Source organism: Leptodactylus fuscus, chromosome 9, assembly GCF_031893055.1.
Source record: "Leptodactylus fuscus isolate aLepFus1 chromosome 9, aLepFus1.hap2, whole genome shotgun sequence".
NCBI lineage: Eukaryota > Metazoa > Chordata > Amphibia > Anura > Leptodactylidae > Leptodactylus > Leptodactylus fuscus.
Window position 1 is genome coordinate 29,382,660 of NC_134273.1, and position 26,164 is coordinate 29,408,823.

A 26,164-nucleotide genomic window follows, 5' to 3' on the forward strand; every position below is an offset into this window, starting at 1 on the left:
GCTAGAGGTTGTCCAAGTACAACGCCTTGCTATCTCCGGCAGGCCCATAGCAATGAATGGAGGAGAAGAGCACCTGTAGAACTGCACTCAGACATAGGTGCAGGGCACAGGTCTCGGCTGTAAATCCCTACTATTCTGCAGCTTGTCTCCTATCCTGTGGATAAGTTGCATTCCTGGCAAACCCCTTTAAAGATTGAATAAACCACATTCTCTAGTGCTCAGAGAAAAGCACAGTATATAAAAAAGTTACTGTATAACTGGTGAAGTGCTGCCATCTGGTGGAAGCAAAAAGAAGAAATGTGTACAAATGAAATCTTAGCAGGGCATGCATGGCCTATTAAATCCCTGTACTGTCTCTCCCTAATGTAACATAGTAATCCCCCTTCTGACCCACATCTAGACCTCTCACTTTACACCACCAGCCACTACCCAGCTCTGCACTGATGGAAGGCAATAATCTACAGGCGGGAACCTCTTCTTTTTTGGAGGAGTTATTCTGGCTTGGCCGTTTCCAAACTATGCTTTTAGATTTTTGTTAAAACCAGACATTGATCTACATTTACCAAGTAAGTCTTAAAGGGATTCATCCAAAATGCCGTTTTTTCCCGGTATGGTAATGAGTGTCCAGCAGCAATGAGGGCGGGCCCCAGCGCTCATACCCTGATGGAGGCGTCCCCACTGCTGCCGGAACTGGGCAATCCAGCCACTCCTTCTTCCTGATCTGCCTCCTCCCCTTCTGTGTCCTCTTCTTTTGTTGTCACGGGTGACGCATGCGCAGTCGGCTCTGGCAGTGAGACCCTGTTAGAGCTGACTGTGCATGCCAGCCGGTGGCCATATTTGCAAGTCCGCAAATGCGTGCATGCGCAGTACGCTCCGCAAAGTATTTGCCGAACAGAGTGTACTGCGCATGCTCAGTAAGGTCCGTACAGCCCTCCGACGCGCGAGTGAACTCATCCCGGCGTCAGAGGGTTATGCGCAGTACACTCTGTTCGGCAAACCCACATAAAGGGGCTCATGCTAGACTTCATATTCACCCGCCTCTGCTCTCTATGCAGCCTCTCTAACTCTCCGTACACGCTCTCTGATCACAACCTGCTGACATTCTCTGCCCTCTCCTCTGTAATAGACCCCCCCCCCCCCCAGCCCCTAAACCAACACGCTCCTGCAGGAACCTTAACCAACATCCGCACACTCTCAGACTCTCTCTTGCCACTAGCTGACATAGCCTCACTCCAGGATGCAGATGCTGCTGCCTTCTATAACACCACCATTACTTCAGTCCTTAACTCTGTGGCCCCCTTCACAAACATTAGAGCTCGACCAATCAATAGGCAACCCTGGCAGACCGACCTAAAAAACTGAGACGTGCCTCGCGGGTTACAGAACGCCTCTGGAAGAAAAGCCACACCCAGGAGGACTTCCTCAGGTATAAAGAGGCAGTACTCGCATTCAAGAACGCACTCACCTCTGCAAAGCAGGTCTACTTCACCACACTCATATCTGCCCTATCCCGCAACCCGAAACAGCTATTCACTACCTTCAACTCCCTTCTCCATCCTCCTGTGCCCCCTCAGAAGTCACTTATCTCAGCTGACGACTGTGCCTCTTATTTTAAAAGTAAAATAGACACCAGAGACAGTCTCACCCTACACCCCTGGCAACCACTCTACCCAATTGCTTGGTGCTCTTCCAGCTTTAAAGGGGTTGTCCCATCACAAGGATCCTATCTATACTGCTAGTTTATGTGAATTTAAGACTTTTCCTGAATACATTGCTTTATCAAAACTGCTTTGTTTGGCCACTATCTTAATTTATTCACTTTATTGTTTACACTCCATTTCTATGGCCCTTAAAATTATCTGCTCATTTGTCAAGTGATGTAGCTGCCTGCTCTCATGGGGGGGGGGGGGAGGGGTTGGGAGCAGCTCTGAGCTGTTTGTGTCTGATAAGTAGCAGAGCTTCTCAGATAGGGGAGGTGAGAGCTCCGGAATTTCTGAGCTCTTATCAGTCAGTTTAATTGAATTTGGCTGATAAGGGCTGAGATAGGGAGTCTGTTACCTTGGTATGTAATGCAAACTGACTTAAATCCAGCTCTGCTACCTCAGCTTAACACTGTGGTAATTCATTTACAACCAATCCCGTGCAAGTGAAATCCTGCCCACCTATGTGCCGAGAAAAGCAGGAAGTGAAGAGAGCACAACAGCCTGCAGGTTAGTGAACAAGCGTCATGGGAATACCCCTTTAAAAAAGCTCTTAACCCTAATCCCTAAATCCCACCTCACCTCCTGTGCGCTTGACGCAATCCAGTCACATCTCATCCACAAACTCACTGAAGTTATTACTCCGGTCCTAACCCATCTCTTCAGCCTATCCCTAACCAATGGATCCTTCCCTTCCACCTTTAAACATGCCACCATCACACCTATACTTAAGAAACCGTCCCTTGACCCGCCATCTCCAGCCAACTATCGACCCATCTCACTGCTCCCGTTCGCCTCAAAACTGCTTGAACAACACGTCCACTCTGAACTCTCCTCCTATCTCTCGTCCAACCTGCTCTTTGACAAACTTCAGTCAGACTTCAGACCCAGTCACTCCACAGAAACTGCCCTATCCAAAGTCACTAATGACCTACTAACTGCCAAAGCCAAGAGTCACTACTCTGTCCTCCTCCTCCTTGACCTCTCCTCTGCCTTTTGACAGTCGACCACTCCCTCATCCCTTGGCATCTCAGACCTGACACTTTCCTAAATCTCCACATACCTCTTCAACCGCACATTCAGCGTCTCCCACTCGCATACCACCTCCTCGCCACACCCTCTTTCTGTAGGTGTCCCTCAAGGCGCTGTCCTAGGACCTATCCTGTTCTCCATATACACCCTTGACCTGCGCCAACTCATAGAATCTCAAGGTTTTCATTACCATTGCTATGCTATTGCTATTTCTCTCCTCCTTCTTTCTCAAAGTCAACATGGAGAAAACAGAATTCATCATCTTCCCCCCACCTTGTATGACCCCTCTACCTGACTCATCTAACAAAGTTAATGGAACCATGCTTACCCCTGTCCCACGGGTCCTTTGCCTTGAGATAACCCTAGACTTTGACCTATCCTTCAATTCGTACGTTCAAACCCTCAACACCTCCTGCCAACCCCAACTCAAGGGCATCCACCAAATCCGCTCCTTCCTCACCCCAGAAACCAAAAAGATGCTTGTCCATGCTTTTATAATCTCCTGCTTAGATTACTGTAACACCCTTCTGCTTGCCCTCCCAGCGAAAACTATCGCCCCCCCCCCCCTCCAGTCTACCTTAAACTGTATTGCATGCTTAATACACCTCTCCCCCGTTATTTATCGGCCACTCTCCTCTGCCAATCCCTTCACTGGCTACCCGATGCCCAGCGAATAGAGTTCAAGTTACTAACGCTGACATACAAACTATCCACAACCTGCCCCCTCTATATATGTCTGACCTAATCTCCCACTACCTGCCCACACGTAACCTCAGATCCTCCAAAGATCTCCTACTCTGCTCTACTCTCATCCGCTCCTCACACAACTGTCTCCAAGATTTCTCTCCTCACAAAGACACATAAGACTGACCCCCACAATCACAGGCTTCAAGAAGGCCCTGAAGACTCACCCATTCAGGAAGACCTGCAACGTCCAATAACGCTACTGTCACCACAACACCATCTGAACAGCCTTTCCCCTCACCTTCTGTCTCTATCCCTCTTCCCTCATAGACTGTAAGCCCTTGGGCAGGGCCCTCTATCCCACTGTGCCAGTCGGTCATTGTTAGTATTATATTCTTTTGTACATATATTTTGTGTACTGTGTGTAAACCCTCATATGTAAAGCACCATGGAATTAATGGTGCTATATAAATAAACAATAATAAGTCTTATTTGCATATACCATAGTCAAAAATGTGGGCTGTTTTCCTTAAATCACAAGTTTGTAGTTTAAGCTATATTTTAAAGGGATCCTATCATACAAACCCTTTTTTTGTGAGTAACACATCGGAATAGCCTTAAGAAAGGCTATTCTTCTCCTAACTTTCGTTGTCTTCTCCGCGCCGCCGTTCCATAGGAATCCCGGTTCTTGGCAGTATGCAATTGAGTTCTCTCACAGCACTGGGGGTGGGCCCCAGCGCTCAAACAGCACTGGGGACGTCCCCAATGCTGCGAGAGAACTCTCTCCAGCGCCGCATCCATCTTCGTCAGCAGCGTCCTCTTCATCCTCTTCTTCCGGCAGTGGCTTGTAACTTCTATGCCTCCGGCAGAGCAGACTGCGCATGCCCACAGGCCACAAGAAAATGGCCGCTTACACAGTATTTTAAGCAGCCATTTTCTCGTGGCCTGTGGGCATGTGCAGTCTGCTCTGCCCAAGGCCTAGAATTTACAAGCCACAGTCAGAAGAAGAGGACGCTGCTGACGAAGACGGAGGCGACGCTGGAGAGTTCTCTCACAGCATTGCGGATGCACCCAGTGCTGTTTGAGCGTTGGGGCCTGCCCCCAGTCTGCGAGAGAACTGATTTGCATACCAACAAGAACCGGGATTCCTACGGAATGGCGGCGCGGAGAAAACAACAAAAAGTAGTAGAAGAATAGCCTTTCTTAAGGCTATTCTGATGTGTTACTCACAAAAAAAAGGGTATGTATGATACGATCGCTTTAAATTCAAACTGCAATGCACAATGGGTATGTATACATGGCAAAATCTTGCGCTGATTTTGAGGCAGATTCTGCCCTGATTCTTGGAAACAATGGGAGGCAGAGACAGAAGCAGGATGTTGAGAAAAAATAAACTTTCTGCTTTATCTTGCCATGGATTGCACAACTGTTTTAGCCCCATTCATCTGAGAAATGAAGAGGAATCAAAGTGAATGTTTATCTTAAATTTAACTTTATTTTCTGCCATCGGAACACACCATAAAATAATCCAAAAATCAGATCAGTGGTTTCATAATGGTGATATAACCCATTATAAGAAATTTAAAAACAAAAAAAATATTGAGAAACTTTCACAGGATTATAATCCCTTCAGGGGGTGAAGGCAATTCTGGCCTTAGAGAAGAAGCAATTTTTTTCACTGTTAGATTCTACAAGATTTTTTTAAATGTATTTTTGTTGAGGTAGCCATATCAGATTTAAATATGGTTATATTAATGGAAAACCCCTTTAACCCCTTCCCGTTGTTGATATTTTTCAATTTTCGTTTTTGACTCCCCACTTCCCAAATCCCATAACTGTTTTATTTTTTTGTTCACAGAGCCATATGAGGGCTTAATATTTGTGGGGCAAATGGTTCTTCATAATGGTACCAATTTATTATTCTGTACAATATACTGGGAAGCTGGAAAAAAATTCTGAATGGGGTAGAATAGGAGAAAAAGTCAACTTGTGCGACTCTCTTGTGGGCTTTTTTTTTATGGCATTCACTCTGCAGCTAAAATGCCATGTCAGATATATTCTATGTTTTGGGACTATTCTGCGGATACCAAAATATGTATATATTATCTTTTATTTGTTTCCATTTTAACACTTTAACCCCTTCCCGACCCATGTGGTACTATTACCACATGGATGTCTAGTGCTTCACGACCGATGTGGTAATAGTACCACATGGATGTAAACAATCCCCGCAGCGCAGTGCGGGCGTTCTTGGAGCAGGTGTTAGTTGTATCTGACACCTAACAGCCTGCTCCATCCCCCTCCATCAGACATGAGTGCTGATTTTGGGTTTTAACCCGTTGATTGCCGTGATCAAACATGATCACGGCAAACAACGGGTTGCCCGATCTTGTAGGGATCCCCGGCACCCCCCGCTGCGAGATCGGGGGGTGCTGGTATCCCTACCATGTAGCCAGGGGTCTGATTAGTCACCCCTGGCAGTCCTGAGTCCCACTTACCTTTCTTATCCTGTGCGGGATCTCCTGAAGATAAGCTGTCCCGTCCGTCTGCACGAGCCGAGCCTCACTTCCTGTTTACAGAGTGATAACGTGCAGGCTCTTACTGAAGCCTGTGACTCACTCTGTAAACAGGATCAGTGATGCAAGCTTCACTCATGCAAGTGTCCCATAGGGACACATGAAAAAGTTTAAAAAAAAAAGTGGAAAAAAAAAAAAAAAGTGTTTTGAAACAATTAATAAAGTTATCAAGCCCCAAAAACCCTTTTTTTCTATAGAAAATGAATTATATAAAAAAAAACCCTAAAAATTAATAAAAACAACACATATTTGGTATCGCCGTGTCCGTAACAATCTGTACAATAAAACTGAAACAATATTTAATGTACACGGTGAATGACGGAAAAAAAAAACGGAAAAAAAAACGGAAAAAACCCGCCGGAAGTAGTGATTTTTCGCCATCTCACCTTACAGAATGTGCTATAAAAAGTGATCAAAAAGTCAAATGCACCTCACAACAGTACCAATAAAAAGCACACATTGTCCCGCAAAAAATAAGCCCCCAACCAACACTGTCAACCAAAAAATAAAAATGTTACGCCTCTCAGAAGATGGCGATGCAAAAAACATTGATTTATGTCTCCAAATGTGTTTTTGTTCTGCAGAATTAGTTACGCATAAAAAAATAATATAAATGAGGTATCGCCGTAACCGTACCGACCCACAGAATAAAGATAATATGTTACTTATACTGTACGCTGCATGGCGAAAAATTTACAAGGTAAAACGCAATACCGGAATTGATTTTTTTTATTTAAATCCAGCAAAAAAAGAGTTAATAAAATGTATTCAGTAAGTTGTAGGCACCCAAAAATGGTGTCATTACAAAATACATCTCATCCCGCAAACAACAAGAAAAGTAAAGAAAATATAGCATCTAGTAATGCAAGAATAAAAACCCGCAAACATCGCCAAATCATTAGAATACAACTGGCGGCGTCAGGAAGGGAATATATAAGCTGTGCGAGCGAATATCAGGGGACACCCCAGATTTAGAGCTTACGAGGGAAAATATACCAGAAGTGACCCCAAAGTGACCCCCAGAGTGACTCCCCCAATTATAGGAGCTACTGGGACATAGTAGGAAATTCGGTGTTTGCAATGTCCTCCGCACAGCTTATATATTCACTCTTCGCCATCCGCTGTGCAGTCACGTCTGGGATACTAATACTCACTACACCCCCTGATAAATTCTTTGAGGGGTGCAGTTTTCAAACTGGGGTCACACCTTTGGGGAATCCACTTTTCTGGTACCCTACAGGCTCTACAAACATGACATGGCGTCCAGATACCAAACATCTGAATCTGCGCTCCAAAAGCCGCATCGCGCTCCTTCCCTTCTGCGCCCTGCTGTGTGCCCAAACTGCATTTTATGCCACATATATGACACATGTATGATACTGGTGTACCCCGGATAATGCACGTAATGTCATATGTGGGTATAAATTGATATTAGGGCACAGCCAGACACAGAAGGGAAGAAGGGTTATTGGGTTTTTGTAGCACAGACTTAGACGGTTGGTTTGTTTGTTTTTTTTTAGATGCCATGACACTTTTGCAGAGACCCTAAAATTGCCCTTACAGAATGGGGTCACTTCTTGGGGAATTCCAGTTCACTGGCACCTCCAGGGCTCTGCAAAAACATCATGGCACCCAGAAAGTCCCTCTAAATCTGTACCCCAAAAGCTAAAAAGCGCAGTGCTCCTTCCCTTCTGAGCCCTGCTATGTGCCCAAGCAGCAGTTTATACCTACATATATAATTTTTTGCCCCTCAGGATGGCCCACTTAATAGTTTTAGGAGTGCAGGTCTCTGACAACACGAAGTGGGTGCAACGTATTGGGCACCGAAATGGCAGATTTCTTTAAAAATTAAAATTTTCATTTTGTACATTAATTTTTGGGAAGCATTTTTAGGCTCAAAATGATAATACCCCTTTATTCATTCCTTGACAGGTGTAGTTTCTAAAATGGGGTCACTTTTGAGGGGTTTCCATTGTATTGGTACTTTAGGGGCTCTGCAAATGCGACATGGCACCAGAAAACTGCCCTCAAAAGCCAAATAGCCCTCTTTCCATTCTGAGCCCCGCCATGTTCCCATACAGCAGATTATGGCCACATATGGGGTATTGCCGTGTTCAGGGGAAATTGTGTGACAAACTGGGGGGCTTTTAATTCTCTAACTACTTGTAAAAATTAAAAATATGGCGCTAAATGGACGATTTATTGGAAAAAAGTAATTTTTCATTTTCACATCTCAATGGTAAAAAAAAATCTGTGAAACACCTGTAGGGTCCAAGTGCTCACTAAACCCCTTGATAAATTCCTTGAGGGGTCTAGTTTTCAAAATGGGATCATTTGGGGAGGGGGGTTTCCACTGTTCTAGCACTTCAGGGGCTCTCCAAATGCAACATGGTGCCTGAAACAGATTTCAGCTAAATTTGCCCTCTAAAATCCCAATAGCGATCCTTCAGCTCTGGACCTTACAGTGTGCCCATACATCACTTTACATCCACATAAGGGGCATTTCTGTAGTTGGGAGAAAATGCTTGACAATTTTTGGGGTGCATTTTCTCTTTTAACCCCTTGTGGAAATGCAAAATTTGGGGTTAAAGCAACATTTTATAGCAAAAAATGTCACTTTTCCTTTTGTTGGGCCAATTCTGTTACACTCCTGTAGGGTCAAAGTGCTCACTATACCCCTTAGTAAATTCTTTGAGGGGTATAGTTTCCAAAATGGGGTCACATTTGGGGGTTTCCACTGTTTTGGCACCTTGGGAGCTCTGCAAACGGGATATGGTGCCTGAAAAGTATTCTAGCAAAATCTGGCCTACGAAATCCAATTAGCGCTCCATCCGCTCTGAGAGCGACCGTGTGCCCGTACATTAGGGTACCAGCACATATTGGGTATTGTCGTGTTCGGGAGAAATTTTGTAACAAAATTTGGGGTGCAATTTTTCCTTTAACCCCTTGTGAAGATGAAAAATTTGGGGCTACAGTGACATTTTATTATAAAAAAAAGTAATTTTTCATTTTCACATCTCAATGGTAAAAAAATCTGTGAAACACCTGTAGGGTCCAAGGGCTCACTATACCCCTTGATAAATTCCTTGAGGGGTCTAGTTTCCAAAATGGGGTGACATTTTGGGGGTTTCCACTGTTTTGGCACCTTGGGGGCTTTGCAAACGGGACATGGCGCCTGAAAAGTATTGTAGCAAAATCTGGCCTACAAAATCCAATTAGCGCTCCATCCGTTCTGAGAGCGATCGTGTGCCCGTACATTAGGGTAAAAGCACTTATGGGGTATTGTTGTGTTCGGAAGAAATTGTGTAACAAAATGTGGGGTGCAGTTTCTCCTTTAACCCTTAGTAAATGTGTAAATTCTAGGGCTAAATGAATATATTAGTGACAGAAATTGAAAAATGTAAATTTGACCTCCATTTTGTTGTAATTGTTGTGAAATGCTGAAAGGGTTAAGAAACTTTCTAACTGCTGTTTTGGATTCTTTCAAGAGTGCAGTTTTTAGAATGGAGTGATTTTCGGGGGGTTTTATTAGAGAGGCCTTTCAAGTACCCTTCAGAACTGAACTGGTCCCTTGAAAAATGTGTTTTGGAAATTTTCTTGAAAATTTGGAAAATTACTGCTTGACTTGTAAGCCTTATAATATCTGAAAAAAATGAAAGGGTGATTAAAATTTGATTGCTACATAAATCAGAGACATGGTTAATTATATTTATGAAAAAATTTGGGTAGTATGGATTTCTATTTGAAAGGCTTGCAATTTCAAAGTTTGAAAACTGCATTTTTTTCAAAATTTTCACCAAATTTCCTATTTTTTCATAATGAAAGACAAAACATATTGACAAAAATTTACTACTGACATGAAGTACAATGTGTTACGAAAAAACAATCTCAGAATCACTTGTGTAAGTTAAAGCGTCTCAAAGTTATTGCCATTTAAAGTGACATGTCAGTTTTGAAAAAAAGAGGCCTGGTCCTTAAGTCACTTTTGAGCTGTGTCTCTATAGGGTTAACAAAAGTCGCTATATTCTCACACCCATATCATTTTTATGTTTCCGTGTATTTTTTTTTTTCTTTATTAAGGCAAAACAGCGGGGGGAAAAAATGCAGTTCAGTACTTTTGATTTTTTTTTTTTTTTTGCTCCGTGTGCACAGCAAAATCGGCTGGGGTCTCATCTGTATGGCGGCTGCTGCCTCTGCTGTTGTGTCCACTTTCCCTGCTGCTGTAGGATGAGCTCTCCCTGCTCATCCCAGAGGCAGCAACCGCCATACAGATGAGACAGCAGCCGGCTTTGCTGTGCATACGGAGCACAGCACGGCTGCTGTGTCAGTGAAGTGGGGATAGCTAAGCCCCGACCACAGAAGCTCCGCTAAGCCCCGCCCACCACTGCCAGGACGAGCAGCAGCACCAGCGCTGCTAGGAAGATGGGAAAGGCAAGTATGATACCTTCTCCCCTATCTACAACCGGCAGTCAAGCTGACGCTCTGCTAAGGTAGTGCCGGCATGACTGCCGTTTGTAATAAGACATCCCCTGAAAATAAGACAGGTCCTATATTTAGGATGACAATTTAATATAAGACACTGTCTTATTTTGGGGGAAACACGGTATGAGTCTTCAATAGGCTCCTAGCTGTCAATGGTAATGGGACCCCTCTGGTTCGCTCGCTCCCGGTTCCAGCGATCCCTGGCAAAATAGCACCTCGGTCAGCTTTGAGGGATAAGAGCTGGCCATACACAGATTTTAGACTGCTGAAGCAGCAGATTTTGAATTGACAGCCGATGGTTACTCAAACAGAAACCTATAAAAGTTTTCCCCATACAGCAAACCTTCAACCAAAGTTGGTCACAATCAACATGTGTTATTTTTTTTTTTTCTACTGTAATATGTTGTGTATGGGCTAAACACATCCATAAAATGTACATCACTTCCTTGTTTCAGAAATTCATTAGCACTGAACAACGTATCTGTTAAAGGGGCTCTATCAGCAAAATCATGCTGATAGAGCCCCACATATGCGTGAATAGCCTTTAAAAAGGCTATTCAGGCACCGTGAATGTTATATTAAACTACACCCCCCCCCCCTTTTAAAATAAAACCCTAAAAAAGAATGTTATCTACTTACGCATTGTGCACGCTGGGCGGGCATTCAGGATGTGTCTTCTTCTTCCACGCCTCTTCTTCCTCCGATGTCCTCCGGTCCCGTCCTCCTTCGGTGCTAGCGAACTGACACTGATATAAAAAAATGGCCTGGGCGCCTGCGCAGTAGCAAGCGGCTTCTACTGCGCAGGCGCCCAGGCAATTTCTTTTTTTATCAGTGTCAGTTCGCGAGCGCCGGACGAGGATGGGACCAGAGGACATCGGAGGAAGAGGAGGCGTGGATGAAGAAGACGGCGCACCCTGAATGCCCGCCCAGCGTGCACGATGCGTAAGTAGATAACATTCTTTTTTAGGGTTTTATTTTAAAACTGGGGGGTAGTTTAATATAACATTTACGGAGCCTGAATAGCCTTTTTAAAGACTATTCACGCATATGTGGGGCTCTATCAGCATGATTTTGCTGATGGAGCCCCTTTAATATTCCAAATGTCTGGGGTAGTCGAACATTTATGGCAAGGTTCGTTGTCGTTCACATTTTACACAGTTCGCCATACGAACCACAGCCAAATTGAGCAGTGGCAGTCTAAAATCTAATGTGTATTACTAGATTTAGTCTTACATGTATAACCGCCATTGCTCCTGACCCTTTTCCACACCTACTGTAAGTATGGTCCACCAATATAGTATATTTTCTAGTAACTCTAATAGCACCATAGGCTAATGTATGTATTCAGTATCTTGTAATACAGATCCTAAATACAGAGGCAATACATGCCTACGAAACAATGTATACCACCAAAATTTCATACATTGGTATATAGCACCAGAAATTGGCAGTGAGAAAAGTCCTGCACAGAGGACCTTCAATATGAAAACATGGTATTAAAAAGAAAAACAAACAAAAACAAAACATCCATAAGGCACCCTTGCGTCCTCAGACCCATTTACTTTATCTAGTATGTCTGGGCTGCAAAATGAACAGTTTTAGGTCCTTTCCAGATCTTTGCCTTTGCAAGCAATTTTCTCTATGACAATTTGTCTGAATTCTTAAAGGGGCTCTATCAGCAAAATTATGCTGATAAGAGCCCCACATATGCGTGAATAGCCTTTAAAAAGGCTATTCAGGCACCAGTAACATTATATTAAACTACCCCCCCCCCCGTTTTAAAATAAAACCCTAAAAAAAGAATATGTTGTACTTATCTATCGTGCACAGTGGGCGGGCATTCAGGGTCCGACGGCATCTTCAGCCACACCTCCTCTTCCAGCGATGTCCTCGGGTCCCGTCTTCCTCCGGCGCTCGCAAACTGCCATTGATAAATAATGTTGTGGGTGCATGCGCAGTAGCAGTAGGACATCGCTGGAAGAGGAGGCATGGACGAAGACGCTGTCGGACCCTGAATGCCCGCCCACCATGCACGATAGGCAAGTACAACATATTCTTTTTTAGGGTTTTATTTTAAAACGGGGGGGGGGGTAGTTTAATATAACTTTACCGGTGCCTGAATAGCCTTTTTAAAGGCTATTCACGCATATGTGGGGCTCTATCAACATAATTTTGCTGATAGAGCCCCTTTAATGCCAGGTTTCTATTGATGATACATTAATAAATGGAACACTAACTTCACCATAAAGGAAAGTTCATTGTCCTTTATTATAGAAGTTTTATTCAACCCCACAGGTTCTTAATCTGCACTTCATATTCCTCCAAAGAGTGCAGGATAGCAATTAACCAGTGTATGTACAGTACGGTGAGTTTCGCTTTAAAACATAAATTTTATTTATTTTTTCACAATGAATACATTTTTATTAAACATAAGTCTCAGAACATTATATAATAAAAACACATATGGCACAGTCATAAAACAACCTGTACAATACATTTATGGCATCATGTCAGTTTTTGTCATAAAAAAAACCAAACAAAACCTAAGAGTGCAGTGGAATTTCTTAGGACTAGTTCACACGGGGTTCCGCGTGAACACATTCCGTCGCGGCTTTCTGCTCTGGATTAGGCCCAAATGAATAGGCCTAGTCCAGAGGGTGGTGTCGCCGGGCGGACGCCGTGGCTGAATCAGCTGCAGAATCCGCCTGAAGAGAAGACAGCTTGCTTCTTTTTTCCGCGAGTGGGAACAAACCGCTCACAGAAAAAGGAACTGACCGGCTCCCATTGATTTCAATGGGAGGCGGCAGGATTTTGACGCGAATTCCACGTCAAAATCCTGACCATTTTGCCCCGTATGAACTAGCCCTTAAGGTGCTTTTGGCAAGAAAAAGAAAAGAAAAAAAATGTAACCAACACTACCATATGACTACAGTCTATGTTAACACACAATTTACTTTATGCTATTGTTTGCTTTGTCTTTTTTTACTATTTTAATGTTAATTTTTTTTTTTTTTTACCTCTTATCCACCTGTTTTCAACAACACATGATGCAATTTCAGGAAAGTCTACAGTAGGTTGCATCATCAGTCAGGAGACTTTCTAATGCCCCTGATAGTAAAATTTTAAATACAGTTTTTCCAGCTGCTGATAACTGAACACCTGTTATGCTTAACAATTCTGCACTTGTATAAATAAATGGCCAATGTAAATGCACAAAATAACCAGCAGAATTATAGTTATCCTCTTTTACATGTCATGCACATATAAAAAAAAAATCATTGTTGAATTAGCTGAATGTAAATGCTTGTCTTCCAATATTTCCAGTACAATTACATTGCCTCAGAAAATGCAGATGATGATTGTAACGTCAGAAATATTTATCTCAATGGTTGGTATTACGGAGAATATTTGTCAGGGGTTTTCAAAATGGTTATCAGTAAATGCAATTGTAGAATTGCAATAGGTTACTAAGTAGAGTAGTAATCCAGCCCCAAATTGATTCTTCATACTAATGACCTAGCTAAAGATCAAAGTGCATACACTGAATGCAACCATTGGCCTCCAGTCAAGTGTTCTAGCTTCTGCTGGGCAGGTATAGGCAGTAGACCTTATTACAGTATAGAAAACAGCAGACTATGCATCTTGACGAAAAGAGCCTAAGGGCCCGTTCACACGGAGTAAACGCATGTGTATTTTGGCAAAATACACATGTAAAAAACACACGTGTAAAAATAAGGGGGCGTTCACACTACCGTCAGTGTCCGACATGTAGTATCTGCTCAAAATCTGTCACGGACATTAGGAGCAGACACTAGCTGTGTCCGTGACACCTGTCATTCTGCGGACAGGGAAGGACGGGCACGGAGTGCAAAACAACGCACCCGATGCCCATTAAGATGAATGACAGGTGTCACGGACACAGCTAGTGTCCGCTCCTAATGTCCGTGACAGATTTTGAGCGGACACTACACGTCGGACACCGACGGTAGTGTGAACGCTCCCTAAGACTCCCATTGACATTTTACAAGTTTACTCTGATGTGTATTTTTACACGTGTAAAAAAATTGAAGTCAATGGGAGTCTTATTTTTACACGTGTATTTTGTCAAAATACACATGCGTTTACTCCGTGTGAATGGGCCCTAAGGATAAGTCATACACATTAGATGCATGTCCGCCAAACCCATTCATCTTGGCAGGACCTGCTAACAATCTAATGTATATGGGGCTTGGGGCAGTAGAGGTCAGAGGGGAGAAAGATATATTGGAGCTCAATATGCCCAATGCTTTTGATCTACAAGAGATAAAACACTACTAGGGGGAATTTTGCTTGGTCGAACTAAGCATGCATGTGCATGGGGGAAGGAGGGGATTTGGAGAGACCGCTGTCGGCCAAACAAACAGAATAGTACAATAATCAAAAAGCATTTGTTTCTGTACTGTTCAGTAGAGGTGGCCATCAATGCTGATGATGAATGTTGTGCACTAACAAAAGAAGTGTTCCCTCTATGGTTAATACTTATCTGCCATTGCTTTATCTTCAGTGTTATTGGATTTGTGGCCCTGCTGTAGTTAAAATTGGGGTGCATTGTCAGTCCCCAGACCAAGATCTAGAGATGATGATCCAGTACCATGACAGCGAGGAGCCTATTGAAGGCTCCCAGGCTGGTCTGGCATACTGCTGCATTACAAGCTGCTCTATGTAGGGCTCATATCCCCTTAACCCCTTCCCGCCGATGGCATTTTTTGATTTTCGTTTTTGACTCCCCTCCTTCTAAACCCCATAACTTTTTTATTTCTCTGCTCCCAGAGCCATATGAGGTCTTAATTTTTGCGGGACAAATTTTTCTTCATGATGCCACCATTAATTATTCTATATAATGTACTGGGAAGCTGGAAAAAAAAAAAATCAGAATGGGGTGGATTTGAAGAAAAAATGCATTTCTGCGACTTTCTTACGGGCTTTGGTTTTACGGCGTTCACTGTGCAGCCAAAATGACATGTCCCCTATATTCTGTGTTTCGGTACGCTTCCAGGGATACCAAATTTATATGGTTTTATTTACATTTTGACCCCTAAAAAAATTTCCAAAACTGTGTTAAAAATTTTTTTTTCTAAAAGTCGCCATATTCCGACGGCCGTAACTTTTTTATACGTAAGTGTATGGGGATGCATAGGGCGTCTTTTTTTGCGGGGCCGGGTGTACTTTTTAGTTCTACCATTTTCGGGAAATGTTATTGCTTTGATCACTTTTTATTCAAATTTTTATCAGAATCAAAACAGTGAAAAAACGTCGGTTTGGCACTTTCGACTATTTTTCCCGCTACAGCGTTTACCGAACAGGAAAAATATTTTTATAGACTGGGGAATTGCTATTGCTTTGATCATTTTTTATTTAAATTTTTATCAGAGGCAAAACAGTGAAAAAATGGCGGTTTGGCACTTTTGACTTTTTTTTCCCACTACTTTATAGATTTACAGAGCGGGCTTTTTTGGACATGATGATACCTAACATGTATGTCTTTCACAGTATTCAACTACTTTTATATGTGTTCTAGGGAAAGGGGGGTGATTTGAATTTTTAAAACTTTTTAATTTTTTAAATATTTTTTTAAATTTCTTTTTGCATTTATTAGACCCCCTATGGGTCTTGAACCCCAGGGGGTTTGATCACTAATGCAATGCATTACAATACATTGCAAAAAATTGTCATTTCTTTTGCAGGCTGCATAGAGCAGCCTGCAAAAGAAAATCACTGCAGACCGGCCAGGGAACCTTTACAAGGCTCCCAGCTGACATGCCAACGTGATGTCGGCCCTGGAGCATGCTCCAGGCGACGGAGATCACCGGCAAAATGGTCTAGGCGCCTGAGGGGTTAATGCCTCCGACCGGTGCGGACACTGACCGGAGGCATTAGCGCTGGGTGTCTACTGTGACGGTAAACACCCGGAAGCTATTGTGGCCGCCTGACTCCTGGGTGGCCACCATAGTTAAACACCCAGCGCCCGCTGGGGGCCACAAACTATCATCCCGAGGGCCACGAGTTTGAGACCCCCAATTTAGATAAAAAGTGATCTAAGCAATAGACATTCCCCAATAAAGAAAAAGTACATCTAGCCCTGCAAAAAAGAAGCCCTATGAACCCCATACATACTGTTTTTCAGAACATGTTGACTCCACTAAATCTTTAAGTTTGCAAAGTTTTGGATTTTTTTAAAACTATATAAATTTGGTATTGATGTAATCATACTGACCCATTACAATACAGCTGACAAGTCATTCTGCCTGCACAGTGAATTCCATAAAGACAAAGCTCAGAACAACATGGAGGCCTTACAATCTGGTCCTTGTGGGATACGTCCTGTATCCTTCATGGTCTCTGACCCCTCCCCTTTGTGCTCTGTCCCCTTCATTGTCTTCCCTTGTGTTTGTAGCGTTCTGTGTTTCATGTTATGGCTACCCAAATTTGGGATGCTTCTCGGTTGTTTCTTAGACAGGTTGTATATGTCTCAATCCCTTTCTTTTTCCTGGCACCCCTCCTTTTTTCTTATTTTTTGCACAAACATTGTTCCTTTGTATGGCTTATGGAAGCTTTTTAAAAATCAAATGAAAATTACAGTTGAAAAAAAAACCAAAGCACATAAGAAGTTGTGAAAGTTTTTCTCCAATTCCACCACGTTCTGGATTCCTTTATAACTTCCCAGTACATTGTACAGAATATTAAATGATACCATTACAAAGCACAATTTGTTCCGAAGAATTAAGCCCTCAGGCTCTATGATACAAAAAACAAAACATGGCTTTAGAAAGGCCTAAAATGTCTGCAGTGGAAGGGATTGTTCCAGTAAAGATACTTACCTCTAGGGGATAAACATACGATTTCTGGATTGGTTGGATCACTTGGACCTTTGGCATTCAAAAGGAGCCACTCCCATAGTAGGGAATAACGTAGTGGCCAACATTTGCACCACTAGTTCAATTACATGAAGAACCTAAGGGCATTTTAGACCCCCAGCCACTTAGTTGCTTATCCTATAGATACTAATATACTCACATAGCTGCTGTAAAAAAAAAAATTGATGAATTTGAGTCTATTCTGCGATCTATAACATGTCCTATTTTTTTTTTTAAAGCCTGAGAAAAAAAAAACGTGAACGACTCTAGAGGCGTTTTTTGTCTTGAAAATAGGCACTCTTCACATCTTAAGAATATCGCCTAAAAATATACAGTGGAAAAATCCCTTTAGGCTGAAGTAGAACTAGATCTGTCAGATCAGACACCACTTACTCCATATGTAAACAAAAGATAGTGCCAGTTATAGTCCAACCTGTATGGCTCTTAGCTCCTGCAGTAAAAGACATGGCGCTGATCCCATTTTTGCATTATTGTGTACTTCTCTTTCTTGAACCATGTTGACAATTCAGCCAGACCATAATGTCTTTAGGAAAACCTTAAATGGTTTCAATCCTTTATGGTTTTCTTGCGTATTAACTCGAAGAAATAAATTGGACACCACCGGCTTGTCATGCTAGACACTCTTCTCAGAGTATATTCACACTGTATACTTTACAGGTTGAAAAACAGGATGGCAAGAAATTGTCTGAAATCCATGAGTTGAGAGTATTTTCAACATGGTTTTCAATGCATATTTTCAACCCTCCCTCTCATTTCAAAGAGACAAGTTTTTATTTTTTTCTCACCAAGTTTTTTTTTATATATATATACAGCATAAAACTATGCATATTTCACTTTAACGTTAGCGGGACACTGTTGGCGTAAATTTTGTACATCTCACGTACTGAAATGCGCGCAAATGTGTCATGTGTGTACAAAACCTGACGGCGACCACCCAGATACACATTGTAAAGTAAGGTTAGGTTCACATCTGCGTTCAGGGGGTCCACTTGGGGACCCCTCTCCCCAAACGGAAACCTAATCCGCATAAAAAAAGCGATGACTTTAGGAAACCCGCCGACCTGTGGGGGAACAGAAGGGAATCCCCGGACTTAGTACAAGTGCTGGTGTGAACCTCGAATAATTTGTCGCATTTTATGCACTTTTTTATGTGAAATTAGCAACTACTGACCCATTTTAGTAAAATTTCCCTTCAATATGTATTTAGAGTGAAGGCTATTTAGCAGTTACTTACATTAAGCAGCCTTTGTTTTACCTCCCAACATCACTGTCCTCTTTCATACTGAAATCTGTACATTCTGCAGCATGCGAAAACTGCATAAAACAAACCAGGTCAGTACGGTATTTTATAAGCCATTCCTTTAGAAAACATCACAAAAGTAATAACGTGTAGAAAGTATTACACGGACACAACGAATACGCAGCACTATCAACACTTATCTGCAACGCGGCTCTTCTCTGAGAGAAATTAAGAAAAAAAAAAAAAACAACAAGCTTTAAAATGGCGGCTGATTTCCTGACAGGATCTTCTTCTTCGCTCCCATTGGTCAGCGCCGTCGAATTTCGTCCGTTGATTGGTCAGCCCCTCCGTGTGCCCGCCCCCTTCATGACGATGCTAAAAGCAATGTGTGAGGAGGGGGGAAGGTTAGTGAAATGTGAGGAGAGTGCGGTGCACGCGGGCACACAGCGGCGAGATGGCGTCCTGAGAGGAGGCTGAGGGGGAATGCGGCGTTCTCACACCCGGCTCTTGTGACGGCTCAGGGCGGCTTTGAGACTCGCTGAAGGAGCCGAGGAGCAAGACGAAGACTTCACGAGTTCGGCGTGTAATGTTTAACGGCGCGGGAGAGAAAGAAGACACAGAAGCAATGGAAGAAGAGAAGCATGGGGCGGCGATGGACGTCAACGGGGGTGGTGGAAGTGCGAGACAGGCAGCGACTGAAGACACAAGATTCGCCGGATCCCAAAATGGCGAAGCTGAAGAAGACGAGGCGGCGACCACGGACATAATTGGTCGCAAGAGGAGAAGCAGTGTTAACAGCGATCTGACAACCACCGGCGGCGCTAGAGGGGGCAGCACCCCCACAGATGAGCCCCCCAGAAAAAGGTTTCAGATTCCAAAGAAGAGCAGAGAAAAGAAAGGTGGCCGCCATCTTCTCCTGTGTAGCTAGAATATGTCAATGCTGTGATGTTGCATGCCTTTGGAGTAGACGTCACCTCGGCGCTATCCTTGGGGGGGCCACAGTACACCTCGTCGTAGAGCCAGTGCAGAGGGTTGATGTAGATTAGTTATCACCGCTAGAGGGTGTGAGCGTTCCGACGTGAGTGTTCTGAGACACGTGCTGGAGGCGGAGTGGTCCCGCCCACGCACCATTGCCCCGCCCACGCGTTAGTGTTCGCGGATGGAAAGCTTTGCATTGGTATAGTCGTGTGCAGGCTTTTTAAAAGTCTAACCTAGAAACCAGGTAGTGCCTTTTAGTGGGTGAGTTTGCACCCACTGATTCTTGTCTGCAACCTAGTTATTGAGCCAGAGAATAACCTGTACAAGGGATTTCTCAGGAGACAATAGGAGAAGGCATGTGAGTCTCATTTGTCTATTGTTGCAGACAGAGTGCTTTAAGATTTGGGTTGTTTTTTTTTTAGGAGGGAGAGCCCCTCTCCTGTGTGCCCTCGGCTGGCTAGTAGTTGCAGTGCATTCTGAAATTAGGGCATGGATTGCCTTACACAAGGAATGCATTTCTTTCTGATGCTTTTTCTGTTGTATATCCTGAAGCCTAAAATTTCAGAAGGCCTTGTGTATACCTAGTGTAGATACATGGTATTCAATGTTATACCATTTGGGGCGTGGCATTAATCTTTCTTTTATGTCCACCTTTAATGGGGCTGGATCAAAAAAATGGCTTATTCAGGATTATTGAAACTAAAAAGTAAATCGTAAGATTGGGGGGGGTCAAACTTCAATTTATTATTTCTTTTAATATTTGGGATTTTTTATTTGGTTATTTCTGCCTTTGGAATATAATTCCATATTATAGTTCAGTTTTGAATTTTTTAAAAAAATTTTTGTAAGGCCCAATTTTGGTGAAACTTCCAGTTTGGGCGTTAGGTTAATAGACATGACTTCAGTGGTGCTTTTCGTTATCATTTGTGGTTTTTAGCCTTTTGGAGGCTTATAATTATGTACACCTCGTTGTGTCCCAACAGGACATTATATTTGTAATTAGTTTTCTCCTATGGTATCACTTTTAGATCTTGTCTTAATGGTGTAACTTGATAGACTTTGAAAGAACTCCTGGGAATTCTAATCTTCTGTGGGAATACATATGCTTCCTGTACACGATTGCCATCCACAAGTCAATGTAATTATTGCAACGTCACGTTTTTGTGGAGTTTTTTTTAAACTAATTGAATATTTAAATTTTTTTCTTCCATTCCAAAGAGTTGACAGTAGTTAGCTCCTCCCATGAGCCTTTGGTAACTAAAGTCTTACTCAAAATTCTTTTAGATGCAGATTCTATTCAACCTGTACAAAGAAGTCTTCTTGGTGTGAGGGAGGAGCCCTATACACATTGGAGGCATTTAACCTCTTGTTCCCATTTTATTCTAATTCTGCTCCTTTTGTAATTAGTTGTTTTGTTTTTTTTAAATGGACAAAGACACAAAACCAGACAAAGGGAAGGGGGGGAAGGAGAGAAAGGGAAAATGCAAATAGACAATAAGAGCAAGATCAGAGACCCTCCATAACACAGTAGGCATCCCAGGGCGACCAAATAGAGTGGAAGGCCTCCGCAATGTTATTCATGGTGGCAGTCAAGGACTCCAGGCTGCAAACATTTGTAATTAAAAAAAATTTTATGCTGCATGTTCAAGATTTTTCATGTTTGCGCACGTTTTGTCGTTTTACACCAGGCTTGGCACGTTGCTTTTTGTCTGGGGGGAAGTGGGTGCGATTTATCTGGAGTGACTCTTTCAAAGCATTTATGAAATGCCCCCTTATCTTAAAGGTGTGAAAAAGATCTTCTTCACTCCAGTTTATAGGTTGTTTTGACAACCAAAAACCTCTCCGTGACTGTTTTGGATAAACAATTTCCATGGCGTGAATGTTGTGCGAAATTTGACGCAATTGTTCCTTATTAGTAAACAAAGTGCAGAAAATTGAAGCAAAAAAGTGTTTCTCAGAAAACAAATTGTGCAAATAACAAAATCGCTCTGTATGTCCACATTCTATAGTAGCGATCTACTGTGATATAGTATAAATTGAGTTTTAGTTAGTGTGATCGCTGTCCTGTTCAAATATGTCATACCGTTATCTTTTGATGTCAGGTGTAATGGCTACATGTTCAGCTAAGATATTTATTGAAAAATCGTAATCTTGATTTTTTTTTAGCCAGTCCTCTTGTTTGTTAAAATCTTACAATACAGTTACGCTCGGTCCGAAATTTATTTTTTTGGAGGCCATTTAGACTTTTGCTGGTATTTTGTGATCTTAGGCAACCTAAAGCCTTGCTTGGCTACTGTTGGACTATTTGTCAGATTCTCAGATGTCCTTTTGCTAAATTAAAAAAGACTACTAAGGGCATGTTTAAGTCATTCACCAGGAAAAAATTTATGACTGTACCCCCTGGATGCTCACCATTTGTGTGAAGTCTCAGTTGAAATGGTTGTCCACTTGCGCATAGGACCACTATGAAAATTGCGGTTCCCTACATGCAGCATTTAGTTTTATTCCTTTTTCCACTTTATTTTTATATGATGTCTTTTAACTAAGCATTAAAATACATTTCACACAACCTCGTGAATGTTCTTGTTTTTATGACGTCTCATTCAATTATATTAAAGCATAATAAAATATTTGCACCATTTTTTTTTTGTATGTGTTTCTGTTATTTGACAAACGCAATATGACTGACAATTTGAAAAGTTACACTACGTATCCTGGAAGTAACTTTTTTATCATTATTTTTTTTTGTTCATCTTTTAGCTCTACTTCCAATTAGTTCTGGCTCGCGGGATTTTGAGGAGATATTGAAAATTCTACATTCATCATACTTGGATGCAAATTCTAAGCTACATTTTAAATACCAATCCGCTCGAATGGTTCATAACGAATTCTTGGAAAAAGAGGTCAGTGAGAGTAAATTGGTCATCTCACAGATCGATGGCTTACTCTGTTGGATTTTGGACTTTCATTGGCATATGTAAATCTAACACTTCCAGAATGCTACATATTAAAAAGAAAAATGGGATCTGTCTTTGTATATACTGTAATGAAGCTGATGAAACGCCTTCTAAAGTAAAACTAGTAAATTTTTTAACTCTGCCAAAATTGTGTACTGTGTTGCACAGACTTCCTAGTTGGCACCCATCCTAGTTAACACAATATTCACTTGTGTGGGCTTAATATATTATTTAAGATGAAGAAAGTCTGGATATTTTTTTTTCAATCCTTACCCAAATTCCATACTTTCTTTTTTGTTTTCCTTAGTTCACTGAAAAAAGAAGACAATTGAAATTTGACGGTCGATCTGAAAAAGAGCTTGTCGAATCTTATGCTTTTCTTTTGGTAGATGAAGAACAGGTAAGAAAGTCCAGTGCGTTTGCTAACAGTGTTCATGAATTTTTCTATTTTAGCAACGCATATTTAAAGGAAAGACCTCGACGCAACACTACTAAAGTCTCTCTCTAAAATATCGTTCAGTGTTAATTCTCCAGTTATTCCTGCTTGGTAAATTATCTGAATGTAATCTTGGAGCCCTTGTATTGTGCTAAAATTGGATTTTTTTTATTCTCCCCATCCACTTTTTGGCGTATTAGCTTGGTCTTATTTGACATGGTACATGACTCCGTGTATTTTTGGAGAATCGGTCAGAATGATAATCCTCACCCAGTTAAAACTAAAATTGAAACGTGAAGCTTGGAAGAACTTTATTTTTTGTCATTTTTGTTTTGGGTAATATCATAATTGATAAGGCGTTGGGACAATTTTCCTGCCCTGAATCAATGTGGCTTCTTGGCATTCCATTTTTACATCTGCTTTCTGTTATGTTTTTACTACTTGTGTTCGATTCTTTTTAGGATATGGAAACGGCTTAAGTTTTTTTTTTTTTCCCCCTCTACAAACCAGCAATTTTTTTGTTTTTAACTACTCATAATTTTTGAATATACATTAATTTCTGTGTTAACCGAAATGGAATTACTACTTACATGGCTTTTAAAGGATTGAAAGATTGCCATGACTTGAATATACAGTTCCAAACTGTAATGGAAACACAACATGAAATCTACGCATCCAAGGACTAAAGTATGAATTAATAAAAATAAAAAAAAATTCACATGTTGAAAGATATCAGATATGCACCTGGATTTCTCTGCAACTAGGAAACTGATGTCATGAAGTGAAGATAATCTGCTTTTATCACCAATTTTGAAACTAGGAATTTTTTTTTCATTCTCAGTCCATTTTATTTTTACATTTTTTTGACTTACACTTTTTTGATAATGCAAATTACTATCCTGCTTAAAGTGAAATTTGTTGCTCTTTGAGCATTACACCTTATCCGAGATCTGATTTATTTTTTTCTATCTAGCAACCCCCTATATTTTTTCTGTAGAAATCACCAGAGTAATCACAAAAATATCAGCGTATCTACCACACTTGTTGAAAGAAATGTAATTTTATTTAGTTTTACCGAGATTTTTGGCGTAAAATATAAATGGTCTATATCCCATTCACACCTATAATCCCCAATCTTTTTCGATGCATCAAAAAATAAATCCTAGACTTGGCCCCTACATTTCTGATTTTGGACAGCTTCATCACCGATTTGTGTATAAACATGTGAAACCTCTCTTTTCCTTGGTGGCATCGTTTGCATGTGTCACCTGTAGATCTAAACAAAGCTCTCAATAGAAATCTATATAGCCCATACAAACATCCATGTCCTTTAATATGCAATAATCATGGAAATAATGTTTTTTTCGAACCTTACAATAAACTGGACATTTCTATCCTTAATTTTAGTAGCCTCTTCCAAATGACAATTATAAAATAAGGGTCTGAAATGCATTGCTGGATTTTATTTTTTTTTCCAATATCATTTTTTTCCATCTCAATCTCAAGTAAACTGTAAGATTGATTATGCTCACAACTTTCACAAAATACTTTAGTAGGATAAATTCTTTCTCAATTGATCAAATGTTACAATTGTCCCAGTGTGATAGAATAGATATGTACCTGTGCACATGAAAGGGATGTAGCCTAAACATCAGACATTCTGTTAATTGCGATTGTCATGACACGTTGCAAAAAATGTGATGTTTTTTTTCTAAATGTAGATTGTGAGCCCCATATAGGGATCACAATGTACATTTTTTTTTCCTATCAGTATGTCTTTATAGAATGGGAAGAAATCCTCGCAAACACGGGGAGAACATACAAACTCCTTGAAGATGTTGTTCTTGGTGGGATTCGAACCCAGGACTCTGGGCTCAGCGCTAATCACTGAGCCACCGTATTGCTCCTCGATCTCCCATTTTCATAACGGTTTAAGAACTACTGAATGTCATCTCTTGTCCCTGACAACATTTTATTTAGAATGATCATTATAGTGGCTGTTCCTGATGTAGGTTAAGGCAGTGTATGTATGTAGTGTAAGGCATTCCGCATAAATTATCGGATAAATCGATAACCAGTCGATAATCTACCTTACAGTGCATTTTACTTTACGCATGAGGTACAGATAGGAGTAGGAGACATATCATCTATGAAAAAACAAAAATGGTAGAATGAAATCATCTGAATCACAAAAGAAGAATTAAATCATTTATGATTGCTGCAAAATTTATGAAATCTTGGAGAACCTTCCTTAACTGCAGGATTCAGATTATGATTAGCAATTACTCCATTTGCATAGTTGATGCCTACAGGGGTAAGACAGAAAGCAATGACACAAGGGGTTCAATGGAGATCTCTCTCTAACCAACTGTTGACTTGGTTCCTGTGAGAGCCAATCCTATTCATTCTGCAAAATAGTCTCATTTTATTCTGAATGATCTTAACTGGACAGAACTCATGGATCAAAGTCTAAAACTTCTGGAAATAATAATAATAAAAAAAACAACCTTTACATTCACTGTGTGCTTCACAGGGATATTATTTCCTTGTTGCACCTGATACTGACGATTCCTGACTTCTCTAGAGCAAAAAAACTCTTCATATATGTTCTACAGAGTAGGTAATATATGAAGGGTGTAAATTGTGGATCCCTTTTAAATGCAGAATTTGATAAAGGAACACTAAGCCCCGACCCATTTGGCAGTCTGTGACTGAAGATGAAGCAGTCCCTCAGGGGATTATCATCTTTATTTGAAGGATTTTTATAAAGGACTGTTTGTCAGTATCAGAAAGAACATTTTTTTCAGACTTGACATAGAGGGTTGCTATATTTCTTCCGCACTTTAGGTTTTGTTTCTGAATTGTGCGTTTCTTTTAAGAGCATTTTAAAATGGATTTCCCAACCTATTCAATTCGTATAAATGATGCAGTTGATTATTCCGCAGGACTAACCCCAGTCTACAGTTTTGTTGTAGCTTCCATTCATCATTTTTCTTTTTCCCTTGAAAGTTCTTTTGATACCCTATAAATTATTGACTGACATGCCTTCAATTCTAGGTGCACAGTATAAGTGAGAAAGGGCTACATGTGGGACACTCCCGATTAACCACACTTGGCAAGCCCTCAATGGGTAAGTATTTCTAGAATTTTGTCCATGAAGTGATT

At 41.3% G+C, this 26,164-nt stretch overlaps 1 protein-coding gene and 1 long non-coding RNA gene across 4 annotated transcripts in view; one reads left to right on the forward strand and one right to left on the reverse strand.

The window, feature by feature from the left end:
- Positions 1-18,848, reverse strand: part of LOC142218933 (uncharacterized) — a 45,506-nt gene extending 26,658 nt beyond the window's left edge. The window contains exons 1-2 of one of the 2 annotated variants that reach the window (XR_012717485.1): positions 18,798-18,848; positions 18,623-18,702 (exon numbers count right to left, since the gene is read on the reverse strand). This is a non-coding gene — a long non-coding RNA (uncharacterized LOC142218933). Of the gene's footprint in view, positions 1-18,622 lie in introns of both variants that reach the window. The other variant, XR_012717484.1, reaches the window with a different exon arrangement.
- Positions 18,849-19,024: 176 nt separating this feature from the next.
- The window catches only part of TASOR (transcription activation suppressor), a 37,611-nt gene continuing 30,471 nt past the window's right edge, over positions 19,025-26,164 (forward strand). For both annotated transcript variants that reach the window (XM_075287886.1, XM_075287887.1), the window contains exons 1-4: positions 19,025-19,527; positions 22,367-22,509; positions 22,871-22,963; positions 26,057-26,129. In XM_075287886.1, coding sequence (XP_075143987.1) covers positions 19,215-19,527; positions 22,367-22,509; positions 22,871-22,963; positions 26,057-26,129 — 622 coding nt within the window. In that variant the 5' untranslated portion in view covers positions 19,025-19,214. The remainder of the gene's footprint in view (positions 19,528-22,366; positions 22,510-22,870; positions 22,964-26,056; positions 26,130-26,164) is intronic.